The sequence below is a fragment of the Cebus imitator genome, unplaced genomic scaffold (assembly GCF_001604975.1).
Source record: "Cebus imitator isolate Cc_AM_T3 unplaced genomic scaffold, Cebus_imitator-1.0 Scaffold55, whole genome shotgun sequence".
Lineage (NCBI taxonomy): Eukaryota > Metazoa > Chordata > Mammalia > Primates > Cebidae > Cebus > Cebus imitator.
Window position 1 is genome coordinate 5,370,437 of NW_016107370.1, and position 16,413 is coordinate 5,386,849.

Below are 16,413 nucleotides of genomic sequence, written 5' to 3' on the forward strand. Positions count from 1 at the left end.
TACCATATTGGCTAGGTGAGTCTTGAACTCCTCACCTCAGGTGGTGATTCACTTGCCTTGGCCCTCCAAAGCTCTGGGATTACAGGCGTGAGTCACCACGCCTGGCCTGGGGTCCGATTTCTATGTAAAATTGCAAGTAACCAAAGTACCGGAATGTATAACCGGTCATCTTAACTGTGTGGGGCAATCCTCATGGGTAAGGGGACTCAAAGCGGCGGGCGCCTGCTCCTCTGCACCCAAGGGGTGAGATCACGCAGAAGAGGCCTTGTGGGAGTCTCTCAGTTCCCTGGCATGAGTGACAGGCACAAAGAGGCTGAAGCAGCTGTGTTTTCTGTTAGGCAGCCCTATGTTCAGTCCTTATTAGAAAAGAGAGTTCCAGCCCAGAAAGAGATTGCTAATCTTGATTTTGCAATCCCCTTCCCCCAGGGTATCTGGGATTTTGTCCAAAACTAGTAGAGTCTTTCCAAGTGCATGCTTGGGAGTGTGAATTTGATTCAGAGCTAGTATGAAACTGTTATAGTCTTCTGTAAAGGGAAGTTATGAGGTTACAGTGGTCTTTTGGGAAAAATTATTCATTAATTTACCAAGTATTTGAATATTTGCTACATGTCTAGCGCTGTTCCAATCTCCTTATCACCAGCCATCTCAGCAAGTTGATTAATCTCTCTTGGGAGGGTGCAGGAAGGGAAGGGAAGTCAGGTCTCCAAGCACAGTGCCTGGCACACAGTAGGTATTTCACTTGGGCCAGTTCTTCCTCTGCCCCCATTCATAAATAGATAAAAGGTGTCCAGGGATGGGAGAGGTGGTTCTCAGTGTCTGTTGTATAGTCAGAGATAACTATGCAGTGTTTGGGAATATGGGAAAGTCCTGGCTCTTGGTTTTTAGTAAAACCACTAGCCTTGCTCCCCAGAGACCAGCATTGACACGGCCTGGGAGCTTGTTAGGAATGCAGAGTCTCAGGCTCCATTCCAGACCCAGTGAATCAGAACCTGCATTTTCATAAGATTTTCAGGTGATTCTGTGCACACTGGAGAAGCACTGGATTTCACCCTGAGGGCTGGGCAGTGAAGGGAGGGAGTGCGGCAGGTAAGGAGAATACTTCCTCCTTCAGTCACCTTTGGGACTCCTGGCCTTAGCAGTTGGTACGCCCCCAGCATGGAGGCAGAGCCTAGAAAGGCATGGCCTCCAGCGGACCAGTGCATTCTCAGAAGTGAGCACTGGCCTTGACCTCTCCTACAGAAGAGAAAGCAGTTCTTATCTGAAATGAATACAAAGTTCAAAAAAAAAAAAATACCACAAGAATGATAATTTAAAAAGGCTTTCACAGTGGGAGAATAAAGGGACATTCACAGGAAATGGGAGTGCATCTGCATCATAACAGAAAGACAAGTCAAAGCCATCCTAATTACTGTGTTTAGGAAACAAACCTGCTTTGCCCTTGGATTCCAGGTAGTCCGAAGCTGCAGATATCTTCACTCTTTATCTCTCTGGAAGACAAACTTGCAATTAAGGTTTTGCAATGCAAGGTTGTTTCTTCGTTTTCCCTTGGGCCCTATGTTTTATTTTCAAGGAGCAGAGATAATAAATGCATTGTGAGGGGAGTAAGGCAGAGGGCTGAGTGAAATTCAACAGACCTTTGATGTGCGCCTGTCTGAGGCAGTGCTGTGCGCGCTGTTTCCTTTAAAAAGCACATTGGGAATCAAGGTCGGGAGGGTGAGAATGCTGATGGGCCCAATAGCAAGCAACTTTCAAGATGCTTTATAAAGTCAGTTGTTGAAAGTTTGCTAAATCAAAAACAGTGAATATGTCAGGACTTCTAATCACAGTTACCCTATATTTTTAAGGTTTTTTGTTTTTTTTTTTCAGTTTTAAACCACATATTTTATTGGAGGGATAATTTGGTTTTTTTTTTTTTTTTTTTTTTTTTTTTTTTTTTTTTTTTTTTTTTTTTTTTTTTTTTTTTTTTTTTTTTTTTTTTTTAATCACACGTGACCTAAGTTAGATTTTTTTTCTTTGCATACTATATATTCCAAAAAAAGAACTTGTGGCAAAATGGTTAAGATGGCAAGTGTTTATGTGTATTTCATCACAATTGATAATATATATATATATTTTTTAATCTCGTGACGAACGTGGTAATTCTTGCCTGCTAATGAAAATAGTATGAAGTGCTTAGTATTTAAACCTTTATGGGATAATGGCAATGTCCAGTATGATCAATACCACACAATCCTGACAGGATGGGTATGGGTGTATATTAACTCACAATTTGTATAAATTATGTAATCGGTTGTGTGACCTTATACCCTACCCACCTCACACTGTGCTTAGTCACACGGGCTGTCTTGCTGTTTCTCCAACAAGCTGTGCACGTCCCTCCAAGGACCTTTGCAAATGTGTCCACCTGCAGTCCTCCTCCTCCTGGCATGCGCTGTTCATTTGGCTTGTTTCCTGGCTTTAAACAGGCCTGCACTCAAATGTCATCTTCTCAGGGAGGCTTCCTATAGTCATACCATCATCTTACATAGATGGTTTCATTTTTTTTGTGACAATTGTTGCCACCAGATTTCATTATCTGTTTACTTATAGTCGTTCTTCTTCCCTGGACTGTCAGCCAGGACTCTCTCTGTTGAGTATCCATCCCCTGTATCCAGAGGATCTGACATTGTCTCTGGCACATAGTATGTGTTCACTTAATTGAGGAATAAATGAATGTGTATCTATTTTGTTGACTTTTAGGTTGCGAACTCAGTGTTGTCAGCAGCTAAATCAAATCCTGTGAAGAGATCTAGGCAAAATTAAATTACCCTATACAAATGGACAGAGGATTTGAACAGACATTTCTCCAAGGAAGATACACAAGCGGCCCATAAGCACAAGAAAATATGCTCCACATCACTGGTCATTAGGAAAATGCAAATTGGAATCACAAGGAGATACTACTTCACACATATCAGGATGGCCATTACTTTAAAACCAAAAACCAAACAAACAAAACCAGAAAATAGCATGTGTTGTCGAAGATGTGCAGAACTTGGAACCCGCATGTGGTGCTGGTAGGAATGTACAGTGGTGCAGCCCCTGCAGAAAACGGTTGAGGGGCAAGTGTCTGGAAAAGCTAAACATGGAATCACCGTAGGGTTCCCAGGTCTAGGCCAAAAAGAACTGAAAACGGGGACTTAGATACTTGGGTGCCAGTGTTCATTGCAGGATTATTCACTGTAGCCAAAAGATAGAAGCAACCTAAGTGTCTATCAATTGATGACTGGATAAACAAAATGTAGTCTATACATGTGGTGGAACTTTATCCAGCCGTAAAAAGGAATGGCATTCCTGGTACATAACCAAATATGGATGAACCTTGGTGGCATTGGGCTAAGTGAAATTAGCCAGACACAAAGGGAAAAATATTGTATGGTTCCACTTATATGAGGTGTGTAGAATGTTCGGACTCAGAGACAGACAGTAGGAAGGTGGTTTCCAGGGGCTTGAAAGAGGGGAAATGGAGAGTTACTAGTCAACGGTTACAGAGATTCTATTTGGGGTGATGAGAATATTCTGGAAATAGATAGTAGCAATTGTTGTGCCATATTGTATATGTACTTGATGCCACTGAATCGTACAGTTAAAAATGGTTAAAATGGCAACATTTATATCTATTTTACCACAATAAAAAATTTTAAATTACACCCAAGTTTCTTTTTTAAAAAAAAAGGCATTCGAAGGACAGGCATAAAAAGAGCCAAACCCAGTGTTTGGCAGCGGGAGGCCTCCCAAAATGAGCTGCGTTCCCTGCCTCCTGCAGATTTCGCCATCCAGAGTTGCCACTTTGCTGTCTACGCCTGCTCGCGCTGTTCGTCTCCATCTCCGTTTCCTCCGCGAGATCCTAGCCCGGGCTCTGTTCTTGTCTGAAACGAGTTTGCACTTTCTTGCGCTTTCTCATCCCAACAGTCTTTACAGTATGTTTCATGGTGCTGCTAAAAAAAGACCCTCCCTTTCTTCTACAACTCACTGACTAGCTGTCCTTTCCTGGAAGCCCCGAAGCAGCTCCCACCTTTTCCTTCTGGTCAGAACATACGTGCCCTGGCCCCCCAGGCTCTCCCCCTGCACCTGCTCGAGCCTCCCACTTGCTCTGTCCTCTCCCTCATCTCAAATCCTTCTGCCTCTGCCGGAAACCTCACCCTCTCCAGCGTGTGCATTTCCTCTTGCGAGCCCTTCCCCATTTCTGTTTCCCTGCCCCTCCCAAGCCAAGGAAGACATAGACACCAGTCTGCGTCTAGGGTCGTGTTTTCCCTCCTTCCTTGTCCACGATCAGGGAGGATCTTTCCAATGCATCAGTTCTGGGACTGCTGTGTGGGCTCTGAGTGGTCACAGTTCTCCTTCCTCTCTGTCTGTGACTGTGTCCCCGTTTACTAAAAGGGCAGAGACAGGCTCTGCCTTCAGTCCTGCGGCAAGCCAGGACCTCATGCAGGTATGGGAGAGAGCTCAGCGAACATGCCTCTGACGGTGTGATGACAGCAGAACTTCGTAAAGAGATCGATACTTCCTACTGTTAAACTCTGACTACATCAAACTAATTCTTCTGGTGAAAAATCATTTTTTGAGATAAAGCTGAATGACTCAGGTAAAGGAATGACTGGCCTTGCTCTTACCCGATAATTAAATGAACTCATGGCCCCTTCTGCGGGGAACAGTATGTGTGTGGGGAGAGAACTGATTCGTATTTGTAATTTTCAGTGAGACCAGAAGGAGCTGACCAGCTGTGATGAGAGCCTTGAAGTTGGGAGTTTTGAATACTTTTTATCACTAGATACACATTCATAAAGTGCATTTTAGAATGTCCCAAATCCCTAGGCCCTGTGGTCCCAGCTGTTCAGGGGGCTGGCATGGGAAGGTGGCTTGAACCCAGGAGGATCACTTGAGCCTGGGAAGGTCACTTGAACCCAGGAGGCTGAGGCTACCGTGAGCAGTGATCACACCACTGCACCGTAGCCTGGGTGACAGAATGAGACCTGGTCTTAGAAAAAAGACCTAAATCTTTTATCAATCGTTTTGGTTTTTTCATTTTCAAAAAACACAATCTTGCTCTGTCACCCAGGCTGGAGTACAGTGGTACAGTCACTGCCCACTGCAGCCTCAGCCTCCTGGGCTCAAACGATCCTCCTGCCTCAGCCTCCTGAATAGCTGGGACCACTGGCACACACCATCACACCTGGAAAATTTTTCAAGTTTTATAGAGACAAGTGTCTCAAATTCCTGGGCTCAAGTAGTCCTCCCACTTCTGCCTCCAAAAATGCTGGGATTATAGGCGTGAACCACTATGCCAGGCATTTTCAATTATAACATTGTCTGTGACAGTTATAATTTCTTCACGATCTTCTCCAATGAACTAGACCCATCTTTTCATTTTGTACAATTCACAAAATATGTGAGCCTCGCTTTTGGCAGCAGGATTTTTTTTTTTTTTCAAGAGCTATCTGTAAAACATTTCTTAGAAACGAATTCTATTTTAAACACTCAGGGCGTTTTCTGTTAAACTCTGTGATTCTCTGTATCTACCTCTGTTATGACTTAGGCCACGTACCTGACTGGTGTCACTTAGGATCTCTAAGTTTTTAACGTGTTGCGTAGTTGACAGGTTTCCCAGGTAGGGTGAATACACCGATGGAGTGTGCCAGGTGAGCAGGGGATCCTAAAACACCGCCCCTTTATCCTCCTTGTCACTTTATAACACACTGTCCTCGTAGGTGCCTGTGCAATGTTGTTCTGAAGCTTGAAATGTGAAGCTCTGGTTTGTACAAAAGGAACATGTCTGATATTTTCTCTGTGAATCTGTAAGATTGAAATTCTGTCAAGCTTATTTAAAATGAGAATGTCTAGAAGGGCACTAGCTCATAATTTGCTTAAATAAGTCCTAGTTAACAGAAATCACAGATATAATCTGGCAGAAGCTTTATCAGCAGACGGACTGAGTAAGCTGTCTGCCTTCACCCAAGTATGGCTCATGGAACTGACTGAACCCCAGACAGAAAGCCACTGAAATGACTCGGGCCACTCATCGCCAATTTCAGATTGATGCCACAAGTTTCCAATCCCTTGGCAAAGGACTTCTTTTTGTGAAACCAAACATCCTTTTTTTTTTTTTCAGACAGAGCTTCGCTCTTGTTGCCTAGGCTGGAGTGCAATGGCGTGATCTCGGCTCACCACAACCTCTGCCTCCCAGGTTCAAGCAATTCTCCTGCCCCAGCCTCCCAACTAGCTGGGATTACAGGCATGTGCCACCATGCCTGGCTAGTTTTGTGGGGTTTTTCTTTTGTTGTTTGTTTATTTTAGTAGAGACGGAGCTTCTCCATGTTGATCAGGCTGATCTCGAACTCCCAATCTCAGATGATCTGCTCACTTTAGCCTCCCAAAGTGCTGGGATTATAGGCATGAGCCACTGTGCCCAGCCCAAACATGCTTTTTAAAGCATGCATTTTTTTCCTAGTTGTCCTGCTAAAATACTCTGCTGTGCAGCTTTAGTTTGTCATAACCAGGTTAAAAGTGCACAAAGATGGTTTGTGTGGGAAAATTGTCAGGCTTTGACGATTTGTCTCTGGGTCCCCAGTTTATCTTTTCCATCCTTTGCCCCTTTCTAGTGACACCCTTTTCCTTCTCCCCCCTCGAGGAATGACTGGGTGGAAGTTATGTATACTTTTACTAATTGTACCCAGCTGTGCCCATTAATATCCCTCCTCTATTGAATGCAGACCACTGCACTGGAGCGTGATGCAATCACATCTCCATTTTTCCCAGCAGCCTACTAGAAAGGTCTTCAGCTTTGAATTGAGGAGGGAGAGCCCTCGTGTGTGTGGAGTATGGCCGTCTGCCCGTGCCACATCGTGTATGGGAATTCTCGCATCTGCCTTTCAGTGCAGCATGATGGGCACAGTTACTAGTACCATTGTACAGGTGAGGAGAATCAGGCTGAGAATGGTTTTTTGTTGTTGTTGTTGTTGTTTTTTGTCTGGACATGTTAGAAACGTAGTCAGTTTTATTAAAGAAATAATAAGCATTCTTCTCTCGGGGTCAAACTGGAAGCCCAGTTTTGAGGGCTGCCCTGGGGAGAAAAATCCTCCTGTCTTAAGCCTATTCATCTCTTGGGGGCCGCCTGGCCAGGCCACTTCTTAACTCTCATCACCAGCACTCCAGGTACCTTGTCCCTTCCTCCAACCTGAGTTCTCCTGGACCTTACCCCTGCTTTGCTAAAATTCCCATATTCAGACTGGGCACGGTTGCTCACACCTGTAATCCCAGCACTTTGGGAGGCTGAGGTGGGCAAATCTCTTGAGCCCAGGAGTTCAAGATCAGCCTGGATAACATGGTAAAACCCCATGCCTACCAAAAAATACAAAAATTAGCCCAGCATGGTGGTGGGCACCTGTGGTCCCAGCTACTCAGGAGGCTGAGGCAGGAGAATCTCTAGACCCTGGGAGGTCAAGGCTGCAGTGAGCTATGATCATACCACTGCACTCCAGCCTAGGTGACAGAGCGAGACTCTGTCTCAAAAAAAAAAAAAAAAAAAAAAAAAAATTCCTGTATTCTGTCATATCAGACTTTATTTTCGTTGTCATTTAATTTTCTCAATAGAAATCCACCCTACCTGGTGTCTGGGTCTCACGTGATTCTGGCATTATTTCCACTCCTGGTTATTAATGTTTTGCTGAGAATCACAATGCCGGGATGCTTTCCTTACATTCACAGATACAGGACTGTGCCATGATCAGGAATAGAAAGCTGGATAAGACAGAGATAAAATTAGCTGGAGAAAGCAGCTAAGGAAGGGGCAGACCAAGAACAATCGCCCAGAACGTCTGAATTCAAAGGGTCTATGTTTTGACTCTCTCATGGAAACACTTGTGACCACGAGAAACTGAGACCTTGCTGGCCCCCCAGCTCAGCTGTCTGAGAAAAAAGACATTCGAAGAAATGGACAAGAACCAGGAGCATTTGTTTGTAGGTTACGCGGATCTATTAATACTACCTTTTGTATGTTTGTTATTTACTTCTAAAACAAAATGCTTAGGGTAAGCCTGTCTTATTTAAAGATGCTCTCCTAGTGTTTTGGGCACACACTAGTAATTTATTTGTATTCTATTCTGGGTAGGATCAGTTTTGATAGTGACTTTCTTTAAGGATATTTTTTTCCGGGACAGCAGCCCTATTAAGTGAAGTGTTATTTTCACATTTAATAGTTTCTTTCTTAACAAAAACTGCATCTTTTGACTCTACTGTAACATTCAGAAATTTGATACCAGCCTTACAGAAATTATAGCCAAATTCTGAAATATAGTCACGGACGATATTTTATAAAACAAAATCTATGGAAAATCCCTCATTTGTTCTTCTAGGTTACGTTCTTTTTGTCTCGATCTGACAAGAGTGGCCAAGCCTCTTTCTGCCTCGTTCGATGTCAGCATGAATTTTCAGTAGAGCAAGAAAGTAATTTTAGCATGCATAATGACTTGCACTACAATTGGGTTAACAGCATGGAAAATAAATATTTAAGTCAACCTTCCCTGCAGGATTCTAAATACGGATCCGCTTGTCTCTGTGGCTTCACTGGCAGAGATGTTATGTTTCTTCAGCTTATGGTTTTTCAGAATTAGACTCAACATGGCTTTGCTTAGGGAAGGAAATCCACATTGTTTTATAAAGGGATTTTTTTTAATTTCAAATTTATTATATCTCCCCCCCTTCCTCCCAAAGCCTTGCACAGACTGTGGACATGGTTATTCTAGAAGAGTCCATCAGCCGTTAAGATAAACACCAGCCTGTATGCCCTGAAACAAAAAGACACAAGAAAGTGAAGCAAGAGAAGTCAAATCATCTTGCTGTTTTAACTCTTTTTTTTAGAGTTAGCGAGGAATTTGTAGGGGGAATTTGTATGTGCAGAGAATATTTGCTATAAACAGACTCTGATGTTCCTTATGAACTCAGATGAGTTCTGTCAGAAAACAGGTTAGTCGATATAGATTCTGTGGACCAAAGAGAATATTTGTAGCTTATTGATTAAACTATACTCTATCAACACATGGCTGTTTTTCTAAACAAGACTTCTAAGAAGTCAAATTATATTCCCCAAAACACAAGAGCAACCTGATCCTAGCCAGCCTCCAAGGCAGCTGTGATGTAGAATTAGATCACAAATTCATTCTCCTTTTACCTCCAGAAGACTGGACCCCCCCAGAATGGCTGGTAACATGGGTTACCTATGGCTGGGAGAGAGCGGCATAGAGTTTTCTAAACAAGTTGTTGTTCGTTTTGAATTTTGTATCATGGACTATATTACATTCCCTATTCAATGAATAAACATTTTTAAAGTATTTCTGCTTTGTATACGTCATCAAAACAACTGGGATTCAAAAGCTTTGACTCTATCAATAGTCAACTAGAAAGATCTTAGTAAATTAAAAGCCTGTACATCTCAACTCAGTCATCAAAGGCTTTTCCTTGCTGCCTGTTTGGGAAAGAGAGGTGACTGTAAGTGGCTGACAAAATCACTCTATTAACTGAAGATCTGGAGCCTTATGCCCAAATTCCCCCATTCACTGGGAGATTCCTTAAGAACACTCAAGCAGGAACATGTTTTTATCAAATTGTTGCTTTACTACGGTTGCTACCAATAATAATAGCTACCACTTTGCAACCATGGGGAGCTTGGTCTTGGAGGACAGAGTCTGGCTGAAGTTCTGAGCAGGTGAAAGGGAAGGGCCAAAGCCCAGAAGGGCCACTGCCAAGAGGGTCTGGAGCCATCTTCAGGTTCTTGCCAGCTGCTGGCTGGCAGGGCAGTTAGCAGTGAAATAGTAGACATCAGAACCAGAATCCTGTAGGCAAAATGAGAAGTCAGACTGGGAGAGGCAGGGACACTCATTCGTTCATGCATACAAAAAAATGACACTCAAGAGGATGAATGTGACAGGCCATCCAGGTAGAGGGAGACTGGTATATGGAAACAGATCCAGCACAGTCCACAGACGACAAGCATATGGGACTCAGGACAGACTCGGCGGGTCAGGAACAAGGTTAGAGCCAGCCTGGCCTGCAGCATTGAGGAACAAGTCAGTCAGTCCTCAGGTACCTGGCAAAGCAAGACAGGCTGGAGTCTCAGAAGCTGGATTTCCTGACAGTTACAAGCACTGGGCTGCAGGCACGGTCACCAGGCCATTCGTTGCTGGAACTGGGGCACGAGATTAGAACGAGACAGCACAGGGTGTGCTTTACAGGCTATATGAGGTCTGGGGCGGAAAAGGGTCTGCAAAGGGAGGGAAAGAACCTTGGAAGCAGAGAGCCAGGAAGCAAGAGGAAAAGGGACAATCAAAGCACGTTTTGTGTTTTGCATGCACCAGCAATCTAAAGGGTTTTCCAGATTTCTTTTACTTACCCGCAAACCGCATTTCCTTAAATATATGTACGTATGTGGCCTTTTAAGTTGTATGTATATTGCCATGTTGAAGGTCTGGAGGTATACTTCAAAGTATATCATGTAACTAGAGAACGAAGTAGGTTTCTGCTTAAGCTGACCCTAAATGAGATTAAAAGCATAATTTTCTGCTTCACCATAGCAATTTTCCCAGCACCAAAATTTCTGTTGCTGCTTAAAAGATCTGTAATCCTATAGCTCTGTCAAGTAGACGTGTCAGTTTTGGGGTGATGAAAATGTTCAGGAATTAGATAGCTGTGATGGTTGTTCAACCTTGCGAAAGTGCTAAAAACCACTGAACGGTAGGTATACTTTAAAAGGTTTAATTTCATAGTCCGGGAATTACACCTCAGTTTTTTTGGGGGGAAAAAGGTATATTTAGGTTAAAAAGTCACAGTGAGATAGAAGCTTAGGAGAGAGAAATGGATTTTATATCTGTGAAAATCTATAAAGGTCAGGACAACTGGTCATTTCTGGAAGGAGCGACTTCCTTGTTTCTTCGAAGAGGTGTAAAGCTCCTGGGTTACAGGCTAGGTGGGTCGAATGAATCACAGCCATCCCCGTAAACATGGAGCGAATTGTCTACCATGTTCAGTCAGATACACTCAATACACAGCAGGGCTTGGAGCCCGGGACACAGCTGTGACATCTGACAGTGTCCTTAAGCGGCTATTTCAGGGGTATTCCATTTACCAAATTCCCCTAAAAAGTACCTTTCTATATGTGTAACACAAAGTATGTGCTCATTTTACTGAGTCTGTGGCTGCCCCCTTAGGGGTCAGAAGCACTTAATGCCCTTTGTCATCTGACATACAGCCCCACCTCATATTTACCCTGTTTGCCCTTGTCATCAGCATTGCAGCAGTGCTCACGAGTCCTTAGGCTCGGATGAATCCTGCTTTTTGACCCAGTTTGCGTGGCTGCGTGCAGTTTTACCACTTTGCCTCTTTCTTCTGTGCACATACATTACACACAGAGGGCGACAGAGAAGGGTGGCATCTAAAACAGAGAAAAACACATCAGAAGGGAGAGATGTGGTGGTTTCTTTTAAGCCATTCTTCCTCATTCCGCTGCGCTCCATGCAGTGTCCTAAGACTGTCACCCACTGAATACATGGGGAGCATCTGATGTGTGTTACCTGGTGTCCATGGGGAATGTTAGGTGGGCACAGGAAGCAAGTCCAAGTCAGCCTTCCTGGCATATATCACCCCAATAGCACACTGGGACCTTCTCATGGACCTCAGCCTCCTCATAAGCCTTTGCTGATCAGGGCGAGGTCAAAGAGGTCCGTGATGGCTTTGCGTCCCCCACACCCACTCAGCTAGCCTGGGCTTTCCTGGGTTTGGTGCTTTCTTTATAAACCTGCCTTCTTCTTTAATGGAGGTGTTTTGAGGATGCATGGCTTCTTCCAACCCAGGTTATCTCTGCGCCCTCCATCCGAGCACTTTCACGTGCAGATGAAGCCCTCCCCAGACTGCCTTTGTGACACTGGGCTCCAGCTGGACTGAAGGTCTCTTATTGCCCCCAAGAGCTGCTTCAGGCCTCATTGCCCCTGTTTCAACTGTTCCTGTTGTCCAAAGTCTTCCTACGTCCTCCCGCTACCTCCCCCTGAAGTTTCTGTTTCCTGATCTAGCTGGTTTCTGTGTGTCCCGGAAGGCTGATCACTTACCACCTCCCTTGGGAAGCCTTCCTGGGAGGCTTCTGCTTCCTTCCTACTTCTGCTGAGGTAGGGCCCATCTGCCTCCCTGGGAGCACCCAGCCTGGTTTGTGTTTTCATTCCACTCTAAGCCCCTTTGAGGGGAAGGTTTGGTTCTCTGTATTCCAGGACGCAGCAGAGAACTTGCATGAATTGCAAGTGTGGCATGCATACCTGGATGTCTATTCAGCTAAGCCCGGCTCTCCAGTTTCTAACATGACTGCTTGTCAACAGGAGTGTTTGTTATTTTTTTCTCACACCAAGAATGCTGATGAGGAAAAGAGTTTTTCTGTGGCAAACTGATAAGAATCTCTGGTTGATAGTAGGCGCCTGGGCTGCTTTGTTTTCTTTTGTTTTACTCAGATGGGCAGAGTCAGAAATTGGTTTTTGTCTTAGAATCATACCCTTTTGAACCAAATGGGAACCAGAGGCTGAGGAAGTTTAAACAGCTCCTGCAGTCCCTCAGGGAACAGGTAGGGAGGGCAGAGCCCAGGAAGCCTCTGCAACGCCTTGCTCTTCCTGCTTTTTAAAATTCTCTGCATGTTTAACACATTGAAAGGCAAGCAGATCAGTCTCGGTGGCTTAGGCCTATAATCCCAGCACTTTGGGAGGCTAAGGTGGGCAGATCATTAGAAGTCAGGAGTTTGAGACCAGCCTCTCCAACATAGTGAAACCCTGTCTCTACTAAAAATACAAAAATTAGGTGTGGTGGCGGGCACCTGTAATCCCAGCTACTCAGGAGGCTGAGACAGGAGAATCAATTGACCCGGGAGGTGGAGGTTGCAGTGAGCCGAGATCACGCCACTGCACTCCAGCCTGGGTGACAGAGTGAGACTGTCTCACAAAAAAGGTAATCTGGTGATTCACTTTTTGTTTTATCCAGTTTTATCCAGAAAGATCTGTGTGCAGTCTCTGCCTGACCTCCGTGTTCTTTGCAGGTGGCTCTGCAGATTGCTCCTCCGTGTACCAGTGAGAGGCATTATGAGCGTCTGGGACGGTGCTGTAGCAAATGTGAACCAGGTACACCTGCTTCTGGGCCACCTTGCATTGTCCCTCAAAAGTGGGTGAGGCTTTCATTGTTATTTTTTCTGTCTGCCAGATGAAAAAAGAATTTGGACCGACTCTTTATGGTAGTGGCAGGTGGTAATGTCTGTCACTCTGAAGACAAAAATCTTTCTCTCAATAGAGAGAGATTTGAGGGGATTTTAAAATCCTTTAAAAAACCAAAAACAACTTCAAAAGCTGTTGCTTAATTTGTGCTGAAACACAATTTTCCAAAACACTATTTCTCGAGACGGCAAGGAGTTTTTAAAAACTAATATTTTAGCCCTTTATGATTCAAACTCTCAAAATGTGAAACGCAGCTCTTATTTAAAATTGTTTTCATAGAAATTTTATTTGGGAATAACCAAGCTGGAATTGTTGCTGCTAAAAATTGCCTAAACCCTTGTCGTACCTTTTTTCATAAACCTGTTGAGGAGCAGAAGGTGGACTGGCTGCCACCTACCCCAAGTTGTTGTTCTGCCAGAAATGAGACTAAGCATTTCTGCAGCCCCAGTGAAATCCACAGTCCGCGGGGTCCACGCTCTCATCATTCAGGGTGGGGTGGGGCGCAAAGGTGGGTTACCTTATAAAAAGATATTTGGGATATTTCAGCTACAAATATTTCTTGGATGTGCAGAACCAAGATCCAGTGATTTTCAAGTGTGTGTTGGATGGGGCGATGGGGCACGGTGTGACACTTGGTCAGACGAAGCCAACCATGAGCCAGTAGTGTGTGTAGAAGAAGTTAACAGGAAGTTACCTACCCAGATGGAAGGAAGAGGGGAGGGGGATGGGTAATGAAGTTCCTCTTGCCTACCCCTTATTCCCTGAGTGGGTTCCAGGGAATCTTTCGAGTTCTGCAGGGCCCAATTTAGAATCATCATTTTATGCCTACTTTTTTTTTGATACAGCATCTAGCTCTGTCACCAGGCTGGAGTGCAGTAACACAATCTCGGCTCACTACAACTTCCATCTCCTGGGTTCAAGCGATTCTCCTGCCTCAGCCTCCAAGCTGGGACTATAGGCATGAGCCACCATACCCGGCTGATTTTTGCATTTTTAGTAGAGATGGGTTTCACCATGTTGGCCAGGTTGGTCTCTCAAACTCCTGGCCTCAGGTGATCTGCGTGCCTCAGCCTCCCAAAATGCTGGGATTAACAGGCATGAGCCACCATGCCCTGCCCATCATTCTGTTCTTTAGCAGACTGGGTGCAGAGGGTGGCTGGCTTTTTACTTAGAAGAATGAAGAGACTGCTGTGACCACAGGCTCAGCAGACCCAGGAGAGGTTATTTCAGCCAGCTGAGTGGCCTGAGGAGCCCAGGGTACTGCAGTCATTGTGCAGCGTGGCCTCTTCTCCTGTGCCATGTCATCTTTGGGGGGCTTCCTGAGTGATTATTGGTCCCGTAGATGGGTGCGATTTTTGTTGCTGTTTTGCTTTGTGTTGCTGTCATTGTTAGGTTTTTTAATGGTTGCATTTTTCCTCTTCGTTTTTTTAAGGGAAGTACATGTCTTCTAAATGCACTACTAACTCCGACAGTGTATGTCTGCCCTGTGGCCCAGATGAATACTTGGATACCTGGAATGAAGAAGATAAATGCTTGCTGCATAAAGTTTGTGATACAGGTAAGCCCATCGTGTCAGTGTGTCAGTGAGAAGTGTAGAAAACTAAGATCTCTTTCTATAGAAATATTTTTAGAGGCAGCCAATGGTGTTTCGTTTCAGCAACACGGAAATAAGTGACTACAGATCCCAAGAAAGATGCGTTTTAGATCCCCAAGGACTGTGCTAAAATTCTTCATTTAGAACATTTATTCTGGAATATACTTATGTTGCAGTTTAATCATGGGACACATCTTAGAGTTGACATAATGTTTCCATAATGTTCCCACCCATTTTGTGTGGTTTAATCCTCCCTGAAACCCTGTAGGTAGCCATACTTACCCCTTTTAAAGATTGCAAAACTGAGATTCAGAAAGGTTGAGTAACGTCTCCAAGGTGAACACATATGAAGCAGGACTCAAAACCAGATCTACTCTTCACCTTTTTTCTAAACTATAAATATTTTATTAACACAGTTTGATCTTCTTAGCAGACTGCCTTAAGTTTTTTGCCTGGAAGAGTTTTTGTTTTGTTTTGTTTTTTGAGGTGGAGTCTTGCTCTGTCGCCCAGGCTGGACTTCAGTGGCGTGATCTCAGCTCACTGCAACCTCCACCTCCTAGGTTCAAGCAATTCTCCTGCCTCAGCCTCCCAAACAGCTGGGACCACAGGTGCATGCCACAACGCCTGGCTAATTTGTATATTTTTTAGTAGAAACAGGGTTTCACCATGTTGGCCAGGATGGTCTCAATCTCCTGACCTCGTGATGTACCCACCTTGACCTCCCAAAGTGCTGGGATTACAGGCATGAGCCTCGCCTAGGAACCTTTTTTTTTTTTTTTAATTGTATTTTAGGTTCTGGGGTACATGTGCAGATCATGCAGGATTGTTGCAAAGGTACATACATGGCAAGGTGGTTTGCTGCCTCCATCCCCCCATCACCTATATCTGGTATTTCTCCTCTCATTATCCCTCCCCACCCTCCTCACCCCTGCTGCCCCTCCCCTATTTCCCCCTTACTGACCACAGTGTGTGATGCTCCCCTCCCTGTGTCCACGTGTTCTCATTGTTCAACACCCGCCTATGAGTGATAACATACGGTGTTTGGCTTTCTGTTCTTGTGTCAGTTTGCTGAGAATGATGGTTTCCAGATTCATCCATGTCCCCATGAAGGATATGAACTCACCGTTTTTTATGGCTGTGTAGTATTCCATGATGTATATGTGCCACATTTTCTTTATCCAGTCTATCGATGATGGACATTTGGGTTGGTTCCAGGTCTTTGCTACTGTAAACAGTGCTGCAATGAACATACATGCGCATGTGTCTTTATAATAGAACAATTTATAATCCTTGGATATATACCCAGTAATAGGACTGCTGGGTCAAATGCTAGGAATGTTTTTTAAAGTATAGTTTACTCATGGGAATCAGGAGCAAAATATGTCTCTTAATCTCTTAAGAGACAGAGGTTCCTTTCTCTCTCTTCTCTTCTTTTTCTATTGAGCTTATTTGTTGAAGGAGCCATGATGTTAGTCCTGTGGAGATTCCACAGGCCAGATTTTGTTGGCTGCATTCCCTTGGTATCATTTTTTTTTTTTTTTTTTTTTTTTT

The 16,413-nt window shown here is 44.2% G+C and overlaps 1 protein-coding gene across 1 annotated transcript in view; it reads left to right on the plus strand.

The window, feature by feature from the left end:
• TNFRSF11A (TNF receptor superfamily member 11a) overlaps nt 1-16,413 on the plus strand; it is a 59,428-nt gene that overhangs the window by 9,930 nt on the left and 33,085 nt on the right. The window contains exons 2-3 of the mRNA XM_017528863.2: nt 13,097-13,178; nt 14,701-14,826. Of these exons, the coding sequence (XP_017384352.1) occupies nt 13,097-13,178; nt 14,701-14,826 (208 nt within the window). The remainder of the gene's footprint in view (nt 1-13,096; nt 13,179-14,700; nt 14,827-16,413) is intronic.